Here is a 23,617-nt window from a genome sequence, read left to right as displayed (position 1 = left end):
AAACACAGATTGTCTGCTTCCTCTATCCTGCCTGACCTAGACTCAGCAACACTGAGGCAACAGGGATGTTCACACAATTTCCAGGGCATAGATCTGCAGAGAACTAAAGTGTTTGCCCCAGCTGTTTCCCCCAGAATAGGATGGGGGTTGTGTTTGTTGGCACTTCTAGAGTAGTTAGTTGGCCTTCTTATTCCATCCCCTTTGGAGCTTCCTAGAGGAGTTTCACCTGGATAATCATCTGTGGCCATAGGAGTGGCTGCCCAAGGCTCACTGAATTCTTGTTCTGGTGGTGAAGAACAGATGAATTCAAATACACTGTTCTAGTTGAGTATCAGGTCATGGAAGGTCAAATATTGAGGACTTTGAGTACTTCTGACCTGGTCTCTAAGGGGAGGTTGAGAGATAAGTAGATGTCATCCTTAATGCTCCTTCTCATGGGCTCTTTCACACTCCAAGCAACATTTCCCTTAAGTGCTTCAGCTACCAACGTCCAGTGGGATCTTCACTAGATTTGGCCGCAAAGAGTCTCATCTCTGGACAGTGTTCCTTAGTGTCAGAAACAGTCAGTTGCTTTAGCAACATGGAGACTTTGGCTTTAAGTTCCCAGATCACTCAAAAGCCACATAGGGAAATTTTGGGGTCACTCAAAATTTGTAGGTTCCTCCACATGCACAGACCAGTCTTAGCTAATTCTTTCTTTTATTTCACCTGAGGAGGAAGAAGATCTGAGAACCCTAACACAAGTATAGCTGACCCTTGAACAAAATGGAGGTTAGGGGTGCCGAGCCCTTGGGAATTGAAAGTCCACATACAAATTTTGTGCTCCCAAAACAGCTACTAATGGCCTGTCAACTGGGAGCCTTACCAATTACATAAACAGTCAATTACCACATATTTTGTATGTTACATGTATTTTATGCTGTTATTCTTTCAATAAAGGAAACACTGAAAGGAAAATGCTATTAAGAAAACAATAAGGAAGAGAAAATACACTTACAATGCTGTTCTGTATTTATATTAAAAAAAATCACACACATACAAAAAACCTTCATCTAAGTGGACCCAGGCAGTTCAAACCCATGCTGTTCAAGGACCCACTGTAATTACACAGCAACAATAGCCAAGGAAGGAATGGTCAAGGGAAGCCAGCTGCGGACTGGACTTTGGGAAAATATCCTTCTTTACCCTTATACTCCCCTCCAACAACCAACCCTATATTGTGCTATATTTTAGAGCAAAGCTTCTCAAAAGACTTTATAACCCTCTCCATTCATCCAGCCCGTTCTCTCCCTTTCCAATCAATCTTGTCCCATATTTTCTGGCACCAGAACCATTCAAACCAGCCAGGGTCTCATGCAAGTGCATTTCCCCAATTTTCGGTCCCCATCTCCCTTGTGCTATCGATCATTCCCCCCTTTTAGGAAGCCTCCTCTTCCCTTGTCTTCCAGATTTCCTTAGTAGCTCTCTGGCCACTGCCTCACCATTGTTTGTGCTGGCACATCCTCTCATCTTAGCACCCCAATATGTAAATGCCCCAAGGTCTGGTCAACAGAATTCCCCTGTAAGCATCCTCATGTTATAGGAGGTTACAGCCTGCCTCATGGCACTGAATGCCATCAGGATGCTGCTGACCCCTACATTTATTCCTCTAGCCCCTGCACCCTCGTATAACCAGCTCTCTCCTAACATTGCCACTTGTGTATCTTAAGTACCAAGCTCCTGTTTCCACCTACAAACCTGATCCTCTTGGAGTTCTTGGTGGCAGAAAATGATATGGCTAGTCATTAGTGGCACTGGCCACAGATCTCAGTCACCTTTGATTCCTAACTCAGCCTCACAACCTCCATGTTTAATCAGTCAGTGAATCTTGGCAGCTTTAATTCAGAATATATTCCACATTAAACATGGTCTTACCACCTTCAACCTTACCATGATAGTCCGCATCATTATCATTTCTTGAGGGGCCAAAGCAGTATCACAACTGGCATCCCAATTGCTACCCTTACCCACCTCTTGACCCCTGTCTTTCTCTTCAAGCAGTTAAAATGACCCTTGAGCAACATGTATTCAATCATTTCACTCTCTTAAAACTGGCCGATGTTTTTTTTTTTCAAACAGATTCCAAAGTTTTCAACATGGTTTTCCAGGCAAGACATGATCTGAGCCTTGGGTCCTTTAATCACATACCGTATCACTTTTTGGGTCCATAAGCTTCCTCATACACACTAAGCATATTCTGTATGCATGGCCTTGGTATTTGCAGGTACCTCTGCCTGGAACACTCTTTCTTGATATATCTCATTCATGGGTTCCCTTCCCTCAGGCCTCTAGGTATCTGTCAAGGCTGCTCCTGGTACTCTATCAAAAGTAGTACCACTCTTCCTTCTTTACCACATCTCTGGGTAAATGTGTCTTTTTCCTCCACAGTACTATCGCTCCCTGAGACTAGGTGGTATATTTATTTATCAAGTATTACCTACACTCCCTTGCTGCAGCTCCACGGGGCAGAGGCTTTGAATGCTGTGTTCACCACACAGTCAGAAGCACCTAGATATGCACTGTTGTGTTTTAGATACTCAATAAATATCTGTTGACTAAAAGATGATCCTTTCTGCTTATTTATCATAATTCTGTTGTACTCAATCATTTCTGTACAATCTAACAAATCCTGATTTTTTAAAAAAATAAATAAGTCTGGAGTTGTTATGATCATTTTTGGAGAAAGGGGAGCTAACTTACATGGATGAATGGACCGAAAAAAATCAGACACCAGCTAGTTCCTAATACCCTACCAATTGCCACATGGGAGAAAAGCCAGATAGATAATCCCTAAGCCCCCAAAACAGGCAATAAGGAGACCAGTCCAGACACCTAGGAGTTCTTGTCAACATAGTCTCCACCCGCACTCTTACCCCACACTGACCCTATCACCAGGTTCTGGTAATTTGCCCTCCTATATATCTCTTAATTCCATATTCTCCTCTTCTCTCCTGCTATCTCATGATCTCCGAATTTGACCTTTTAATGGCCTCCTAAAAGTCAGTCCCCTTGCTCTGGGTCATAAAATAAAGACTTGACCTTGCCAAAAGCTACCACTGTTACCACCCCACCTTAAGGTTCAGGAAGAAAAGGGATTCCTATCCCTTACCACGGGCACAGGCTGCAGCTGAAATCTGCGCAGTGTGGTTTCACTGTCTTCCACTGGGGACAATTTAAATCCAACATGCCTCACACCAGTCACTGCCAGAGTGACTGTGTATCCGGAATGCCCCTTCCTTCCATCGTCAACATCCTGCAGCTCTTTCATTCCCCCTTCTCCCCACCTCATGTTCTCTGGAACACCACCTACTACCTAAGCAAAATACTTTGCTGGGCCCTCAGCCTCCAGGCCGCCCATTCCCTGAATTGCCTTAAGTAATGAAAACCCAGCTACTTCCTGAGGGCAACGTTTCCTCCATGGCTCTCTCAAGAAATTGCTGGATTGTTTGTTTTGGCATCTGGAGGTGGGGGTGATGGTCCTTCTCACTCCTTAAGATCACTTGGAGACCATTCCTCTTTCACACTTTTATTGAAAACCCCTTTAAAGTTTTTGCCCTCTGGAAATGTTGCATCTTCCTGTCCTTGCTGCCAATGACTGATGTCCTGAACTCCTCATGATTCTTTGAGGGCTTTCACATGTGGCTCACAGCCCTACTTGTCACTAACCTCAGCCATTATCTGCGATGACTTCACTGTTCCCTTTGATGATTTTCCAGACAACTGTACCATCAGCTACCTGGACCCCTCTTCTCCACGGACCTTCCCTTCTGTCTCAGCCATATTCTACCACTGTCATTGGCCTGACCATGTTATTCTCTAGAATCTGCAATCACTAATTAAGGGACTACAATTTCTTTTTTTAATTTTTTATTGTTATGTTAATCACCATACATTACATCATTAGTTTTGATGTAGTGTTCCATGATTCATTGTTTGTGCATAACACCCAGCGCTCCATGCAGAACGTGCCCTCTTTAATACCCATTACCAGGCTAACCCATCCTCCCACTCCCCTCTCCTCTAGAACCCTGTTTGTTTTTCAGAGTCCATCGTTTCTCATGGTTCGTCTCCCCCTCCGATTTCCCCTAATTCGAACCTTGTAACTTTCCAGCATGCTCAACTATTCATACTATAATCCCTTGCTGACTTGATTCACTCATTCCTTGAACAAATACTGAATGTCTATAATTTGACACATGCTGAGCATTGGTGCACACAGCAGTAAACAAGAAAGAGCATGTTCCTTCCCCTCGTAAAGCTTATAGTCTATTGAGAGGAAAGTAGGCAGTACATAAATCTGGTAGCCCCACGGGCTCCTTGATGACCCTGAACCCACCAGCTGTGTCCTGATTCAGGCCCTTTGTATTCACTGCCAACCCTGCCAAGAATGCTCTTGCTGGAGTTAGCCCAGTGTCCTCCCACAACCTTCATGGGCTATCTTCTTAATGACTCCATCCCTGTCTACTCTATTTAAGATTACAACACCCACGTAAGCTCAAACCATGCAAAGTAATCTTAATAATTAATGACAAAATATGATTTTCCTGGAGGATTTAAAAACTTTTGCCACAACATTAAAAATCTTAATGTTGGCTATAAGTGACTATGGACATAAAAATAGTAAAACTAATATTTACTTAGTACACTAAATTTGAAGTATCAGAAACATTGACAATTAAAGGAGTTTTTTGTTTAAAAAAAAGGATAGCAACCCCCAAACACATGCTGATAATCTCTTTGCCTTTTAAACTAATGTTTTCACAGTAATTACCATATAGCACATTATAAGGTTTACATATCCATCAGCTTATCTTCTGTCTCTCCCACTAGAATATAAACTCACTAAGGCCAGGATTTTGTCTGCTTTGCTCATTCATGTGTCTGCAATGCCTAGGAGTCACTTAGCAGACAGAAGGTAGCTTCATAAGCAATTATTAAGTAACATATAAGAATTCATATAGGAACAATCAAAATCGTTTTGCCAAGAGATTTTCCTGGGAGAGGTGGGGAATCCATGCCACCTTCTCTGATTAAATCCTTTTCTGGAATGGTGGGTGACAGAATTAAATAAATCAATGAAGGGAGAAAGCCATTTGTCTCTCTCTATCATGCAGATGACTGGCCAAATATCTTCAACCACGGTGACCCCAGTGAACCATTCAGTAGAGGGCAAAGCAGTGATGCAGGAAATTAGAGAAGGAACACAAGGCCTCCTGGGTGCAGAACAGTTAAACAGGAGGGGTCCTGAATCCATTATGGAGGAACTGATAAAGTCCAAAGTCATTCCTTTTAACTCTCTGTTAGAAGAGGGAAGAGGGGTGTGTTTCTCAGGGTGAGAGGCGGGTGTGAGCAGAGCGGAATCAGTCACTGTTGGGGAGAAGTGGCTAAGATGCTCCTCCTAGGGAAGGAAGAACTGCAGCTTCCTGACCTCAAATTCAAACGTGATGACCAACCTGACCGTGCAGTAATCCTTGGAGAACCTGTGTGGTCTAGCCAGGAAGGAGGCTGGAGCCTCCTTGATCTGAGAGGACTACATTGGTATTCTGCTCATTCCTTCCCAACTGTCCGGGCTCCAGTAGTAAAAGCATTTCACACTACTAAGAAGATAAAGTATGCCAAATACAACAAGGGCACGTAGGGAAACTGAATGGAGTCAGATAATGAAAAACATACCCTGGAATCCAGCAATTTCTTTTCATAGTCAAAGCTGTTAAAGTGTAAAACAACCTAATAATAACAATCAAAGCAGAAGACATACCCTTGTGTGAGCAAATGATGGTACTTAACATGAAGAAAAAATAAATCAAGTCAGAAAGCAGCGGCATCACGGCCACAGGTCCTGGTCCAGGTGGAAGGGGAGGGGTGAGAGAGCATACAACTCACAAAGGCCGACTCGGTTGGAGGAAAAGAGCTCACCCGAGAACTGAGGCAAGGTCAGCCCTTCGTGCTGGGGCTCTGTCCTTTGCTCAGAGGTATTCATGCAAAGATCCACTGAAAGGAGCCTCGGATCGCTGGGGAGGATGGAATGCCAAGGCCAAGCACAATTCCCCAGTTGGAGTCCAGTGTCTGAACAAGGGTGTGGGTCATTTTGCAAGAATGCAGTGAAGAAGTGGACAAGCCAAGGGCCATAAGCCCTGGGCTGGCAGGAAGTCTGAAACCAGACTTTAGACTTGTCTCAGAAGATCCAAAAGAAGCAATGCGTCAGAAATCAGACAGGAAATCAATACACATTAGGAATATGGATCTTAGAGTCAAAGAGACTTGGATTTGAATTTCACTTTGCCATTTCATATTTGTGGGAAAAATATCCTCTCAAATCTCCATTTCTTTATCACTAAAATGAAAATAATGTCTACTTCTTAGGGCATTTGTGAGAATTAAGTGATATAAAGTATGTAAAGCACAGTGCCCAGCAGAAGGCAACTACCATACAGTCGTAGCTCTTAAACTCAAGTGTGATCGTCTGATCACAATCACCTGGGGGATTTGCTAATGTGCAGACTTCTGGGTCCCACCTTAGCTCTGGGTTATAAGCCAGGTGATGCTAATGTTGCTAGTGCAGGGACCAGCCTTTGAGGATGGAATGTGTTCCGCAGACACTGCTGGGGCCTGGATGCCAGGAGTGCATCTTGGAGCTGTGTGACCTTGACACATTAGCCTGACCTCTCTAAGCCTCCCTTTCTCACTGGTAAAGCAGCCTAATCATGGGACATGTTTCACGCTGCTGTTGTGAATAATCCACACTGCCATATGTAAATGTTCAGAAGAGTACCTAGCACATTTTTAAGCATCCACAAACTGTTATTGTTGACTTTGGATAATAGAGACTCTGGTTATAATCTCAGAAAAGCAGTCACATCAAATCAAGCCAAGATTCAGGATCCAAAAGTTGGTATGAAGTCAGAACTACACATTGAAGTCCTGGTGAGAAGGATATTTGGAATGGAAACTTTCTCCAAGCTGGCATGGCAATTCTTGGTAGATCCTCGACATGAGACCCCAAAGCCTTTAGTGGTCTCTAGGGGTGTGATGGTGAGGACGTCACTGTGGTTGTGGTTGGTGTTGAAGCCCTGCTGAGACCCTTCTCATACCCCAAGTAGAGCTGCCTACTATAGGTACTCGTCAGAAATGGGATCTCCTGGACTGGAGGGGCTGCCATTTTAAGAAGCCCTTTGCAGCTTACTCAGCCAGGGCTGGTTAGCATCTGTGGGGCAGATGATACAATTTTCTTGCTTTTATGTTTCCTTTTTTGTTCTATCAAAACAATTCTGCATAGTAACGGTCACCAAGTACCAACATAAATAGCCTGACTCAGGAGAGTGTGGGGAAAGATGCTGTTAGCAATGTCTGAATTCAGCAGACATCTGATTCTACAACAATTTTCAAGGGTTTTAAAATAATTGGGTAAAACCACAAACAGTGTCTGTGGTATGCACTCCTGCCCTTGGTTTCTAGATGGAGGCTTGATTTCATATGTTCTCAATCCAGGCACATTGAACTCATTAATTTCCCCACTAGTCTTTTTATGATTCTCCTCTTCTTTGAAGTTGGAAGTTGCACAGCTATAATACTGCTTTAAACCAGATCATAAATTTTAAACTTACAAAAATGCTTATTGACATTGGCAAATTTTACCCTAACTGTATCTATCTCACTGTAATTTTACAGTTAAAGAGAATTACGGAGTTAAACAGTCATCTGTAAATGCCTTCCTCGGCTTTCTTCTTTTCCACCTTGGTTTGTGTGTCTGTGTTTAAACCGTTTGCTTAACGAGTTTCTGCATCACTTTGTCCCAGACTTGAAGTTGTGCCACTGGTTTATCTTTATCATAATAAATCACTTTCTCTGTATAGGTTGGGCCTAATACCGTATGCTCTGCTGCTACTCTGGACAGGAGATCTGCCACTTTCAATTATGATGCAATTATTTTTTTTCTTCCACCATCAATGACCACTGTAATATCTTTTGCGATAGCAATTACTTGGTTCTCCTGGGATAGCTACTTGGGGGTACTCTGGGAATTTTAATCAAGCACCTATGTTAATTAGAAAATGGTGGGGGGTGAGGGAGTTGCTGATTAAGCACCTTTGAATATCTATCCATTCTGGCAATTGACTGAGCTTAGGCTTTTGTAAGGATTCAAACTTTTCAGAGAAAAGAATTTTTATTTCCTCCCCTTTTGTTCTTGTCTCATGGGTGGGAGGGAGAGGAAGGTGCCAGCTGGGGCTATGGGAGCTCAAGTCATTGGACACCTACTACGTGTCATTACGGGGCCAGGTGCCGATGAGCACATTTAATCCTCAGTACATCCATGTTAGAAAGGCTTTATTATCTCTGTCTTAGGCTTGGTCCTGGGGACAGACCAGCGGGGAGAACCTTTTCTTATAAATTCCTTGGACTGGTTTGGGAAATTTATAATAGTAAAGAATGATGTGAAGAGATGAACCTGCTGTATCTTACCCTATACTCACTAAATCTGCTTTTGTTTTCAATTTTGCACCGGAAAGACTTAATTTTAAAAAGAATAGAGAACCCAGATATGGACCCTCAACTCTATGGTCAAATAATCTTCAACAAAGCAGGAAAAAATATACAATGGAAAAAAGACAGTCTCTTCAATAAATGGTGCTGGGAAAATTGGACAGCTATGTACAGAAGAATGAAACTCGACCATTCTCTAACACCATACACAAAGATAAACTCAAAATGGATGAAAGACCTCAATGTGAGACAGGAATCCATCAAAATCCGAGAGGAGAACATAGGCAGTAACCTCTTCGACATTGGCCACAGCAACTACTTTCAAGATACATCTCCAAAGGCTAGTGAAACAAAAGCAAAAATGAACTTTTGGGACTTCATCAAGATAAAAAGCTTCTGCACAGCAAAGGAAACAGTCAACAAAACAAAGAGGCAACCCACGGAATGGGAGAAGATATTTGCAAATGACACTACAGACAAAGCATTGATTTCCAAGATCTATAAAGAACTTCTCAAACTCAACACCCAAAAAACATATAATCAAGTCAAAAAATGGGCAGAAGAAATGAACAGACACTTCTCCAAAGAAGACATACAAATGACTAACAGATACATGAAAAAATGTTCATCATCATTAGCCATCAGGGAAATTCAAATCAAAACCGCCTTGGTGAGATGCCACCTTACACCAGTTAGAATGGCAAAAATTGACAAGGCAAGAAACAACAAATGTTGGAGAGGTTGTGGAGAAAGGGGAACCCTCGGGCGCCTGGGTGGCTCAGTTGGTTAAGCGACTGCCTTCGGCTCAGGTCATGATCCTGGAGTCCCGGGATCGAGTCCCGCATCGGGCTCCCTGCTCTGCAGGGAGTCTGCTCCTCCCTCTGACCCTCCCCCCTCTCATGTGCTCTCTCTCTCATTCTCTCTCTCTCAAATAAATAAATAAAATCTTTAAAAAAAAAAAAAAAGAAAAAGAAAGGGGAACCCTCTTACACTGTTGGTGGGAATGCAAGTTGGTACAGCCACTTTGGAAAACAGTGTGGAGGTTCCTCAAAAAGTTAAAAATAGAGCTACCCTATGACCCAGCAATTGCACTACTGGTATTTACCCCAAAGACACAGATGTAGTGAAAAGAAGGACCATATGCACCCCAGTGTTCATAGCAGCAATGTCCGCAATAGCCAAACTCTGGAAAGAGCCGAGATACCCTTCAACAGACGAATGGATAAAGAAGATGTGGTCCATATATACAACGGAATATTACTCATCCATCAGAAAGGATGAATACCCAACTTTTGCATCAACATGGATGGGACTGGAGGAGATTATGCTAAGTGAAATAAGTCAAGCAGAGAAAGTAAATTATCATATAGTTTCACTTATTTATGGACCATAAGGAATAGCATGGAGGACATTAGGAGAAGGAAGGGAAAAATGAAAGGGAGGAAATCGGAGGGGGAGACGAACCATGAAAGACTATGGACTCCCGAGTAAAAACTCAGGGTTTTAGAGGGGGGTGGGAGGATGGGTTAGCCCGGTGATGGGTATTAAGGAGGGCACGTACTGCATGGAGCATTGGGTGTTATACAAAAACAATGAATCATGGATCACTACATCAAAAACTAATGATGTATTGTATAGTGACTAACATAACAAAATAAAATAAAATTTTAAAAAAAGTAATGAAACATACTATATATATATATTCAATCTATATCCATAGATTGAATACCTCATTGTTCAAGAATCACTTACAGGGCCTGCAAACATCTGGTGCTGTAACTAGGCACTGAGGATAGAATAAAACAGCAGAACTCTTCCTGTGCTCCCTGATCCCTTGGACAAGTGGAGGGCCTCATAAGCCTATGAGTCGCGGTAAGAATTGCCATCATTAAAAATATGTGCAAAGTGCTATGGGATCTCAAAAAAAGGGGTGACTCACTTTGTCTGAAGAAAGTCACTGGAGGGTTTCAAACTGGTAGTTTTTGAGCATGGTCTTAAAACAAGAGTAGAACTCTATCCAGAAGTTGCAAGGAGATGATCTAGGGAGACCAGATGGTAAGTGCAAAGGTAAGCACACCAACTACATGGTAAATGTCAAGTTGTTAGTGTGACTGCAGTGTGTGGGGAAAATGAGGTCCAGAACCAAATAATGAAAACTCTCAGTGTCATGCCAAGAAACAAGAACAAAATTAATAAAGAAAAGTCTCTTCTGGAATGTTCATCACTACCTTGGTGTGACTGAGTAAGTGAGTAGTGGAGGGAACTTCAAAGCCAGCTGGACCTGCTTTCAAGGCCCATCTCTCTCAGAAAGATGGCCACCTTCTATCAGGCAGCCTCCACCCATGATGATGGAGTCATTAGAGGTAGGCAAAACCTCAAAGAAGGGCCAGACATTCCATAAAGCCTGGAGCAGAAGAATGGAGCTGGAAAATTCACACCTGCCCTCAGGAAGCAGAAATATAGAGCAGACACACTGGCCATTTCCCAAACCCACATCTAGGGTGAAGGAACAGAAAAAAAAAAAGCTCCTTCTCTCAACTGTGTCTCTTAGATTCTCATACTCCAGTAGAAGACAGGCAGGTAGCATGCAGCTCAGCAGGCTCCCTGGGCAGGGAGCCTGCCCTGAAAAGTAACAAGAAGACACAGATCCCAAGGCTTCCTTTTTCTCCTCAGGTCCCTCTTTCTTTGGAACTTAGGCTACTTGCCACCTGGTTTCATAGCACGGGTGGCCATGACTGGAGAGTTAATTTAGTCACTGAGTTCCCGTTGGCTTACTGCAGAAAAGATTTATGGCCTGTGCTGATTAACTACAGGGAGACCCAACCAAAATGAGAGTCCAAGAGTTGTCCAGAGTTGGCATAGAAATCTTTTATAAACATCTTTTTCTTTCTTTCTTTTTTCTTTGTGTGTATGTGTGTGTGTGTGTGCTTTTTGGTTCTCACCTGCTGGGTGGTAACCATGTGTGGGTAAGGAGATGCTTTTAGCTCCATTTTGTCCTCTTTCCCTCCCATCCGTGGCTCTTCTTTGCTGGAGAGGTTTTTCTTCTCTGCCATCCTAATGATCCCTGTACCACATGGGGTCCCTGATGCTGGTGCTGACAGGTTGCTCATTAGTGCCAGGGTGCTGCAGTCAGCCGATGGCATGCAACAGCTCTGCTCCTGACACTTTTTCACAGAGCTGTCCCTGGAGTCATGGCGCCTGCCAGCCCTGGTTGAACCCATGCTGTGTTACCTCCAGTGCCAATTAGTGCTACAGTGTCCTGCTTGGCTGGGGAGGAAGACCGTCAGTGCTGACAAATGGGAAAATATGTGGGTGTGGCGGGGGGGGGGGCGCACAGAGGGAAGGACTCAGGGCATTGGCAAGAAGAAGAGCTTCCATCCAAGGGTCACTTTGTCCTCACCAACTTGGTGAGGCTTTTGGTGCCTTTTAAAAACTATGAGAAACAAGGCCCAGAAAAACCAACTGCTCCCTGGGCCCCTTCAAGTAGAGCAAGACAGCTGAGGTGGGAAGGGAAGAGATTTGGCAGTTGCAGGTATGGGTCCATGGCACGCTGTGGAAAGAGATGGGTTCCATAACAAGGGCTGGGTTTGGAACCTAATCGACATGTGGTCCTGCTCTAATTCTGCCCCCCAGAGTCTTTATATGGCCCTGGGAAAAACCAATCAATCTCTTTCCCACTTTAATTCACATACGATGGGGGTGGGAGGGCAGGGAGAATTTTTCAACTAACATTTCTCTTTTTTTGTACTTATTTCTCTCTTTCTATTTTTATTTTTTTTAACCCATGAGGAGCAGTGGATTTTCCTATATTGTTGAACTAACTTTCCCTGGCAACATCCAGGATTATTTTATGAAACTTTTGGGAGCTGCTGAGGGTTTAGGCACAATTAGGGTTGGGAAGAATAAGACACCAAAAGGATCAAGAGCCCCAGAAAGGCCAGATGAAGAAGAGGTGAGAGAAACACACACACGGGGAGAGTGACTGAGAGGAAGTGAGGGGGACAGAAGGGAGCTCACAGAAAACCCACTTTCAACGTCACTTGTGAGCCTTCTCAACTTTTTCAAAAGAGTACTTGAAAAGGAGTCTCTCCTTCAAGGAAAAGTCAAGCCCTGCCACAGCAGGTCCCCCAGTAGGGGAACTTCAGGGAAGGCTTGGCAATCCTGTGAAGACCAGAGAAAATGTCCTGGAGACTCCCCAGTAGAGTTTCAGCAGGAAACACACAGGTCTCAACAGCAACATCAAAGTGGAGGAGAATTGCTCAAGGATCAGGACGAAGTCTTTGAACCAGGAGAACAGGCTTGCCTCTCTTGCACTGGCAAAGGTAAGTGCTTATTCACTGAATCAAAAAATACTTCTTGAATGCTGTCTAGGTGCTGGGCATTGTGCTAGAAAGTGAAGAAGCAAAGTGAGATGTAGGCCCTCAAAGAGACGTAAGTCTCAAAGAACTCATGGATCAGAAATCGGGACATCTCTGTAAACAGCTCACTGGACCTTACTGAGACCTCAACCAATAACTGGGTACAAAGTATTCTTTCAGCAGCCTTGGTGATGTTTTTATTTTCAGTGTTTTGTTTGATGGGAGAGAGGGGGAGGTCGGTGAGTGCACTCAAGAGGGCAGCTCCATTAGGATGCTCAGTGATCCCTGATTCCATATGTATAGAAGAACCCACACATCAGTCATCAGACTGATGCCTTCACCTGAGTTTCACGTTGGGTTCCTGGGGTGTGCCAATATAGGAATCTCAGCCTCCTCTCTAAAGCTCTTCCAATCCAACAGCAACTGGAGACATAAAAATTGGGCTTTGAGAATACTTTTCCACGAAGAGAGAGGTCCTAAAAAGCACCTTTTAGGATACCCTGAAAGAGATGGTATTTCTATTTACTTAGGGAAGACTCAGAGGAATAGAGGACATTAAATGTATTCTTTTGGACACAGGAAGTCTAGAGCCTAGGGCTGTGCAAAAATAAATTCTTGCATGCCTAGACGAGGACAAGAGACAAGGCACAGAGCCATAAATGGGGAATGTGTCTAGAGGAGACAGGGTCCCCTGATGGCACTCGGGCCCCTGCAGGAGGATGCTAGCACTTATACAGAGTTTGGCAACGGGTCAATCAAACATTCGTGCAGATCCAGGTGGAATTTCCATGTGAGACAGGGAAATGAAGGCACTTCTTTCTGACAAGGCCAAGACCCGTTCAGGTGGAAACAACATCTGCACACTCCAAAACAGCTGTGTAGTGAGAGGGCAGGTATCTTTATAAAACTCAGGCACTTTCTTCTTGACCTCTTAGGAGTGGTAGGTTCATGAGGGGAACTAGGAGACATATTGCCAATAATAAGAGGAAACTACCTCCCAGGATGAATGGTAGTACAGAGTTGTGGCTTGGGAGGCCACCTTGGATATGGACAGTTGACAGTGGATATGGATAACTGACATTTTCCCCATCTGATGTAAAGTGTTGGCAGATGGTCTCATGGACAAGGCCCCTCCACCCTCTTCCAATCAGATCTCACTCCTAAGTGGCTCTGTATCAAAATGTATGAACCATCACTAAAATGGTGGTTAATACTCTTATTCTCCTTTTCCACGTAACAGGTGGTCAAGGCTAAAAATACATATTCTAAAGAGGTTTACATAAGTTTATCTCAAGCAGCACCCTATGAGTTATGATGGAAGAAACTAGGATTTTTCAGAAATGTACAAAACAATTAGATCGGTCTAGAGGGAGAAAATGCAATGAAGCCATCAGTGTTGCCAATGTGCTTAGCCTCCATCAGCTATCCATTCAGGAACTATAATGGGTATGTGTGTGAGAATGGTCCAGATTGAAACATGATCTACCCACACAGAATGGGACAAAAGATGACAACAGCTCTCTGCCTCTGGAGTCTTTACTGAGAGGTGTCATATCTTTTTTTCTCCAAGGAACCCCAAGCCTGTCCCAACTTATTTAAAATAAGTACCCTTTTGGAAATATTTAGTGGAGAAAGATGAAAGTCTGACTGCTAAGGTCTCCAGCTTCAGTTCAGATCTGGCAACAGCCCAGTGACACCTCTGATCTCCAAATAATCAGTCACAGGGAAAACAGCACCCTGGTGAGTTCGAGGTGATTAGTTACTGCTTGGCATGTCTCATCAGTTTGAATCTGGGATAGATAATCTGGACCAGGGATCTGGAAAAGGCTGTTCATCTAAATTACTCTGATCCACAGGTAGATTCTGATTATCCTGCTCCTCTCCCCTTGATCCATCTTCTGTTTCCATAGCAGCCAAAACCCCAGTAAAATGGAAGCATCTGGCAGAGGCTCAGGTAAAGTCCCCCAGAGAAATGAGTCTGTTGGATGGCCACAAAGGGGGAAAAGCACTCTAAGATGTGCCAGTGTGAACTTCAGCAAGATGAAAGGAAGAGGGCTCCAATGCCAGACGAGAGACAGAAGTAATTGTGAGAAGAGAGGGTGGGGGCTGGGGGCAGGGAGGAAAGGAAATGTGGAAAGAAAAGAAATTAATGTACAAATGTTTAAGATGCTGAGAGAGAAAGGGAAAGTAAAGAATAAAAAGACAAAGCATGAAAGAGCAAGACAAAAGGAGAAGATGTACAGAGGAGAAGGGGGGGGAAAAGACCCAGAAAAGGACAAAGAGCTGAAGAGCCAGAAGAGAAAGAGAAGATACCCGACAGAGACAGAGAGAGACCTGCACGAGGGAAGGGCCCAGTGTCTCTTGACATAAGGCAAAGTGGGTCTACCTGTGATGATGAATGTTCCACAGATTCTAAAGGCACAGACAGCCCTGGCAACCAATGGCACTGGGGACTCAGCATTAAGGAGTGATGAATGGTGTGCACCGTGGACTTAGAACGTCTGCCCATTTTGATGGCCCCTCCTTCTGATGTGCCCCAGGGCCATGTCCTCTCTCGGATGGTCCCATGCACAGCAGAAGCCTCCTCCCAGATTTTGGGCCAGCCCATCGTAAGGCCATTCCAAACTGATAGAATCGCAGACATGCGGGTACTCTCTCCAGTCCCTCTGCTCACAGTGGTAGCGTCAGAAATGGTTACATGGGATAGCTCGCAGCAATTCAGGCCAAACACACTGAAAACTTCATGCCTTCTCTAAGAACCTCCAACAGGGCAATGGTTTTTATTTAAAGATCCAAGTGGAGTGGACACTGCGATGCTCTGCCACCTTCAGAAGGGAAGAATGTCTGCTCCAGCGGATCATGTGCTGCTGGTGGGCAGAACTCTGGTGCCGCCACTTACGCAGATTGTCTCACCTAAAGACCCCTGGCCCAAGGTTACGATCGTTCAGGGGACAGCCCAGATTCCATGACTGAATGCTCTGCTGGTGTAAAAGACCAGCCTCTCGCCTCAACAGAGAGCATTGCTAAATGGTAATGCTAGCTCCAGAACTCTCCACAGCCTCACCTGAGACATTCCACTGGTCTTCATGCAACTCAGCTTTTCCCTTGGCCCAACCCTGCTTTCTTCCCTTCCCTTTCACTGGAGTTGATCCCAAGAGCTCCTCAAATAAACTTCTTGCACACCAATCGCGTTCTCAGGGTCAGCTTTTGGGGACCCAACCTTAACACTAAGCAGATATCCACTACTATGGTTCCTTTAGAATCCTTAAACCTGCAGTACTCAACAATACACATACATTCATGCATACATGCACACACACACACACACACACACACACATATACATACTTACTTAAATATAGTTCACATTAACCAGCAATAAGCACTGAAATGAAACACCTTTATTCATATCTCTGCTCAAATGTCACCTTTTCAAAGACCTTCCCCGGCCAAACTCTGGTTCTTTTGTCAATGTAAACTGCTCTATCTTCTCATCCTTTCCCCCACCTGTTATACTGTATATTCATTTTTTTGGTCACTTGTCTCCTGAGATGTAAGCTCATGAGAACAGAAACTTGTATGTTTTGCTTTATTGCTTTAGTGCTCAGAAGAGTGCCTGGACTATTACAAGCAGTCAGTACATATTTAAAAACAAATGAAATAATTTAATGCACCTTGCATAAAAGCTAGCTTAATGATAAATGGCATCTCTCCTTAAATTCTAAAGGTTTAATGTTCAATCCATGAAAGCACAAAACAACGCTTGGTCTGGTCTCCAAAATATCTAGACATTTAGACAAAGCAAATTTTTCAATTTAGTCACACATTGCTCTATATTTGTTATCTAGGATTAATCAGAGTAAAACAACAACAAAACCACAAAGCAATTAATGGGCTAGGGACCAGATATTTGTCAACACTGAAGAAGCAGACTTGGACATTTTCCTTTTAGGACTATGGCCATTCAAAGCTTTCATTCATCATTGTATGTTTGTGTTTTCAGTATCTTACAACAACCACCTGAACAATGCCACCAGCACTGGTTGTTCCATCAGCAAAGAGGATCAGTGGAGTTCACCCGGAACATCTCACCACCATTTCACCCAGAAACAACTGGGATTCATTTCCCCAGGATTCAAGAGATCCTCAAATATGATTTCTGAAATTTTACAAGATATATTCCTGTCTTGCAGAGAACATCAAAATTTTCTGCAGAACCATGAGTACAATGTTATCAGGTTATCAAAAATGTAGGACCCTTTGGACAAAGTCACCAGTGCCATGACCTCTTAGCCATGGCCAACAATTCTTCAATTTCCTCTCTTACCTTTTGGGGAGATGTGTCTCCAGGTAACCGTAGGCTCTGGTCTACCTGTTGCTATGCAGGTGAGGCTGATATTGTTCCCTTCATTAATGGAGATATCTGAAGAAATCTCCACAATTTTGGGAGATACTGTGGAAACAAAACAGAGAGAAGCGAAATAAAAATCTTGTTAAAACATTTCTTTGTTGTCTTACAATGATAGTTGGCAGAACAATGCAGGGGCTGAAATATCGGGGCTGTAGGAGTAAATGATGAGAAATTAGAGGAATTACCTTAAACTAGAAAGAAAATATCTTACCTTGAATTTAGCTTCTATTTCCTCCCATTTAAACACAGAGTCAGGGAGTCTGAATGGGAATGGATTCCACTGCAATATTGCAAGAACTGTTCTCCTAGCCTCCACCCGCTTCCTTCTCCACTCTCACCCCCACCCACCTCCGACACACATCCACGAGTCATTCTCCACACTGCATTCAGAGTCCTCTTTATATAATGCAATTCTGATTTTATCATATCTCTGCCTAAACACCTCCAGGTGCTCCCTATTGCCTACCTGAAAATACTCAAGCTTCTCAACCCTGCATACTGCACTGTTCAGAATCAAGCATCAATCTGTGTTTCCACTGACATTCCCAGGCATCCCCCCTTTCTTTACCCTCCCTGTTATCCCTGACCCGCCATGTCCTTCCTGGCCGTCACACATTCAGGATCTGTATTGTTCCTTATGTCCTTCCTGCAAAACTTCTAGTCATCCTTTAAGGCCCAAATCAGATGCTACGTTGTTGCAGCTTTCCCTACCCCTACTCCTCTCTGTCCTCCACAAATTTAAGTTACCGCTGCTTCTCATCTGTGTTCCCAGAGTACATTACACATACCTGGTGGGGAGTCAGAGGGCACACCAGTTAGGCATAACACACTTGGTCTCTTTTCCTTCTGCACCCTAAATTTAATCCCCCAAGGAGGGGAGGGATGTATCTAATTGGTAAAATTGGGAGTAGGACCCCTGCTTCCTTCAGTCTTTCGTTTTGGAACCAGGCTTCTCTTAGGAACCTATATTCTGTTGCGGTCCTCCTCATATATGATTCACAGGGACAGCAACCCACGGGGACCTGTAGACCCCACAGACAGCCAGCACTTGCCTGTGTGCACTTGTCTCATCCTGGGGATCCAAATTAGAAGCTTCTTGTTGCTGCACTTCTAAGCCTAATTCTCTAGTACCATCTTTACCCCCAGGGAATGTGATATTCAGTTCAAGTATGACTGCTCATTTGTCTTATCTGCCAATTGGTGTATAAAGCAAGGATGTCATTTATTGAGCTCCCAGACTATAATTCTTGGCACTTATCCTACTACGTTTTGGTTATTTGCTTAGCGTCTCTCATCCACTAACCAAGAACATTTTGACAGCCTGAGCCATGATGTACTCATATTTATAGCCACAGCAAAAGCCGAACCAATATTTATAGAATGGAATTATAATGGTATTCAAGGGAACCACTTTCCAGCCTGCTACATGTTCGTAACAACATCAGGACTGGATCACTAACACGTATCAGTTCAGCCCATGGACACTAGTTTTGACACCTTAGTTCTTTACAAATTAAGTGGCCCCTCCACCCAGCTCACTTAGGGTTCTTCATATGAGGTCCTTCCCTTGAATAAGCCCCCATTTGAGCCATCAGAGTGTGCAATTCCAAGGCACATCATCCACCCAGTACACAATGCCAACTCTCCTGCTGGAGATCCAAGGAAACCTAAACGTCGACCTTATTCCCTGTCCCAAGGCCAGAGGATGACCCTCAGGTGGAAATCAGATTGATTGGAAATTTCCGTGATGGCCTTTCTTCAACTTGAACTTCTGATTGTGTTAAGTTTTCTTCTCCATGAAAAAGGAGTATCATGGCAGTATCTTCTTCTGGCCTTCGTTCTTGCATATTTTCTCCCACCCCTTTCTTACACTCCAGCCAACTGAGAACACTCATTAATAAGCATGTGTTGCAATTTTGGTTCCTAATCCCCATGCTCTTGTTGCTGATTTTGGTCACTTAGGCTTTTCTCCCCAACCATGTATACCTATTGGAACTGTTCAAGGTACAGTTGAGTTACCACCCCTTCCATAACATCTTCTAGATATCTCTAAAAAGATGCGACCTCTCTTTCCTGGGGATCCCATAGCCTCCTCCAAGGCATTTAAAATAAACTTGCTTATGTTACCTCAGTCTCACCTTTCTTCTATGCTATAAAGTATCCGAATATAAGCTACAGAGCAAGAGTCTTACTCTTCTTTTTATTTTCTGCTGTCTTGAATAGGGTGTCTTGCATAAAGTAAACACCATTTAATCATTTTTAGATTTAAATCCATATCGAGCATCAGACAGTGAGGCAGTGTGAGTATGTGTGTGTGTGTCTGTGTGTGTTTGCACATACACCTGCATTCTCACAATTATTTGGTAGGAGAGTCAATGTGGTAAGGGCTGGGGAGTGACCATTTGTTCTATGATCCAGGACTCCTAAGACATAACACTGCAATTTTATGGCTATACCAGTTTAAAAGCTAGATTGAATTTTCTAGGACAGAAATTTAATTGATGAGTTAATGACTGAACACTTGATTTGCTGACTGTCTGAAGGATCCAAATTTTTAAATGCTTTTAGTCTTTTTTTAAAAAAAATATTTTATTTATTTATTTGACAGAGAGAGACACAGCGAGAGAGGGAACACAAGCAGGGGGTAGTGAGAGAGGGAGAAGCAGGTTTCCCGCTGAGCAGGGAGCCCGTTGTGGGGCTCAATCCCAGGACCGTGGGATCATGACCTGAGCCGAAGGCAGTTGCTTAACAACTGAACCACCCAGGCACCCTTAAATGCTCTTAGTGTTAAAATCATTTAAACTTGATGTATTTTATTCAGAGTTTTAACTGGAACAGTCATTTCTTGCACCACCACTCCCCCAACCCATACATTTGCCTGGCCCTTGCCCCCACCCACCGCTGGCACCCACAGAGCTTGCTTGCTTCCTGGAGGACAGGCTGCTTGCATAATGACCGTGCTGGCCTTGCAGATGCTGCTTCAACTGCGCAGGTAAGTAATTTATTGATCTGTAAAGCACTCTGAGATGCTCTGCAAGGGATTATGTCACGCCAATGCCATGCAATAAAATAAAAAATGATGGACTTTGTGAACACAGGGTGATTTAGGGTTTGTAGTTGGAAGTGTGCTTAAAGTACATTTTAAGTGGAAATCAGGCTGGGTAATGAATTACTCTTGCTTTGGAAGGGTTTACTGGGAGTTCATTTTCCTGGCTTCTTACATGATAGCTAATCTGCTAATCATACACTAGAGAACAATGTACAGTCCCCAAGTAGAAGAGAAGGTGTTTTGGGCCAGAGCTGTCAGCACAGTAAGTATATTAAATGAGACAATCACACCTCATGCTTGGAAGAATCATCTAGAATTGTCTCCCTCCACTAACAATTGGAAAGCGTCCAACTTATGAAGTAGAAGTTGAAGAAATGCTTGCTGTCCTTTCAATCCTGAACAGAAGTGCAGCTCAAAGGTGGCAAATGGCCCTGGATGAGTTTGAAAGGCAGACCATTCATGGCATCGAGCTGAGGTTGTTTGACCAGAGGTGCAATCCCAATTATCAGAACTAAATTGGCATAGTGCCTAAGATGCTGGGGATTAAAAGTATCATTTTTCTAGGTGGCAAGTGCTAGCACACTGTCAGTATTTAAAATTAAATTGGATTGATAAGGATGCACTGTGGCCTTAGCTAATTCATGTTCATAAAACTGGTCAACTAAGATAGGGCTATTTATATATTTATATTGTTTCCATGGATACATTCTGCATCTTACCTCTTCTCATTATGCAGGCTGTTAGAAACATATTAAGATTGCTTTGACTTCCTTCCTTCCTTCCTCCCTTCCTTCCTTCCCTTCCTTCATCTATACTCATTGATCAATTTCATATACTAGCATTGTGCTTAGCACTAAGAACTCAACACTAAAAAAGACACAGCCCTTGTCCTCAAGGAGTTTGCAGTCTAGAAATTAAAAATGGGTCCAGAAGTATATCCCCTTAGGGCACCTGGGTGGCTCAGTTGGTTATGCATCTGCCTTCACCTCAGGTCATGATCCCAGTGTCCTGGGATCCAGTCCTGCATCACGGGGCAGGGGTGGGGAGTCCCTGCTCAGCAGGGAATCTGCTTCTCCCTCTAACCCTCACCTCCGCTCATGCTTGTGCGCTCTCTCCCAAAAATAAATAAAATAAAGAAGTATATCCCCTTAATCTATTGTGACGTAGAGGAATAGATCTGATGTTGAGGGAATACAGAGGATAGATACTTAAGCCAGTCTAGAGGTGGATGTCATGGAAGATTTTTGGATATATGACACATAAACTAAGCTCAAGAAGATAAGTAAAAGTGAATCTGAAGAGAAGAGGGAAGAAATTGTAGTTAAAGGAGACAACACAAGAAGAATACTATTATTAAGAGTTTTTGTGGCCAGGCATAATTGGTAATGGACAAATAGCTGCTAAAGGAGCTTGTGCCAAAAGTCATTCAACAAGCATTGAATGAACACCTCCTAGATACACAGCTGTGTTGTAGGTATATGAATGACATGCAGAAATATACAAATTTGGTTGGCCCTCTATGAACTTACAATCTGTTTGGGAAAACACTGTGTATAAACATCCCAGAGAGTTGAAAAATAAAGAAAATTTGTCCCCAAAATTGTGGGTGGTTGAATGTCAAATGAGTGGTACAAATATTAAGCTCTGTAAGTTAGGAAGAGGGAGGATCATAGCAAGTAGGAGCGTCAGAGTGGCTTTGCCTCGTCTCTCGAGTCTATTCTGAATACCATATGGAAATTAAAAAAAACAGTCATAAAGGCTGAGAAAGTGAAGTTGCTTCAAGTGTGACAGGAATATATGGGCACAAAAGGGAAGGCAGAAATCATGAAATGTGTGAAGATGCAAAGTTGATTTACCTCAAAAACAAAAGAGAGTTGTGGTTGAGATCCTGGCTGAACAGTGTTCAAACTGGGTAGCCTTAGCCAGATCACTTCACCTCTCTGTGCCTGACTTCCTCATCTATGCAATGAAGAAATAATTTCATGTACCTCACAGTGTTCTTCTGAGGATTTAAGGAGTGAGTTTATAAAATGGACTTAAAGGAGTTCCTAGCAATGTGAAGTGCTCAATAAGTGCATTTTAATATTGTGTGTGCTTGGCAAACACATATATATAGTGTCAATACAGAATGGATGCTTGATAAATTTTAACTGACTCAAGGAAGAATGGGATATAACATCAATGAGGTAAGCGAAAGCCAAAGTATGGAACAGCCTGAATGACTAGGTCCTAGATTTTCATTCTATCCTATAGCCAATGGCAAGCATTTGGAATTATTTTTTTAAGAAAAAAATGCTATTATTTTTAATGTACTTTTAAGCAAAATAAATCTGGTAACAATGTGTCAGAGGGAATGGAATAGACAGAAATTAAAGTCAAATATATTAATCTATATTAGAGTGATATTCAAGGCATGGATTAAACTGCTAGCTCTATAAAGATAGAAACAGAAGGATGGATTTGAGAGCAATGTCCAGGAAAATGTGCAGGTGCTTGATGATTCCTGGGATGGGGAAAATAGAAACAAGGAGTCAAATATGAATGCCACTTTGTTCAACAGCAGCTGGATGGCTGAGCTAGCAGATCCCAGGATGCTATAGGAAGATCTTCTTTAGGGGAGGACATTATTTTGATGAGTTTGATTCTGTTTCAGACATTCTGATGGTGAGATTATCAAGGATATGCAGGCAGATCTATCCTTTCAGCAGTTACAGTGATACCATCAAAGGTCTGGGGCAATTTCCCAGAATACAGTTTGAAAGTAAACAGCAGAGGAGTGAGAACCAAAGCCACAAAGTTCAATGAGATGTGCTAGGAGTTCATGGTTCCTTAAAAACGGTCATTAGCTTTTTTCCACCAACATGTATGTGGCATCTCTGCTGACTTAGAGTTCTGAATCTAGAGAACACACCAATATGGAAACAGGAAGACCAAGAAGTGAGTAGGTTATGTTTGGGAAGGAAGGCAGAAGCCCAGTGAGCCACACTCTGAATACAGTTCTACATTTAATACATTATGTTAAGGTTTAATCTGGCTCTTATTAAATTCTAATTCAAAAGTGTAAATAATTAAATAAGATAATTATTGAAACAGTATTCTAGGGAACTTCTTCACTCTTGGTTTAGCTTCCACTGCCCAGGTGTTAAGTTTTAATAATTATGTCATTAATAAATAGCAATTTGCTGTTTTTAGCACACAGTAGATATCCTATTAAATCCAAATTAAGATGCTTTATTAAGCATTGCACAGTCCTGTGGGGCTGGGAATGCACATAAGCTG

The 23,617-nt window shown here is 43.0% G+C and overlaps 1 protein-coding gene across 10 annotated transcripts in view; it reads right to left on the bottom strand.

The window, feature by feature from the left end:
* NTM (neurotrimin) overlaps positions 1 to 23,617 on the bottom strand; it is a 953,201-nt gene that overhangs the window by 96,205 nt on the left and 833,379 nt on the right. For all 10 annotated transcript variants that reach the window (XM_032426117.1, XM_032426124.1, XM_032426115.1 and 7 more), the window contains one exon: positions 17,206 to 17,331. In XM_032426117.1, coding sequence (XP_032282008.1) covers positions 17,206 to 17,331 — 126 coding nt within the window. The remainder of the gene's footprint in view (positions 1 to 17,205; positions 17,332 to 23,617) is intronic.

The sequence above is a fragment of the Phoca vitulina genome, unplaced genomic scaffold (genome assembly GCF_004348235.1).
Source record: "Phoca vitulina isolate PV1807 unplaced genomic scaffold, GSC_HSeal_1.0 scaffold34, whole genome shotgun sequence".
NCBI classification, from domain to species: Eukaryota; Metazoa; Chordata; class Mammalia; order Carnivora; family Phocidae; genus Phoca; species Phoca vitulina.
This window is presented reverse-complemented; position numbering and strand designations above follow the sequence as displayed.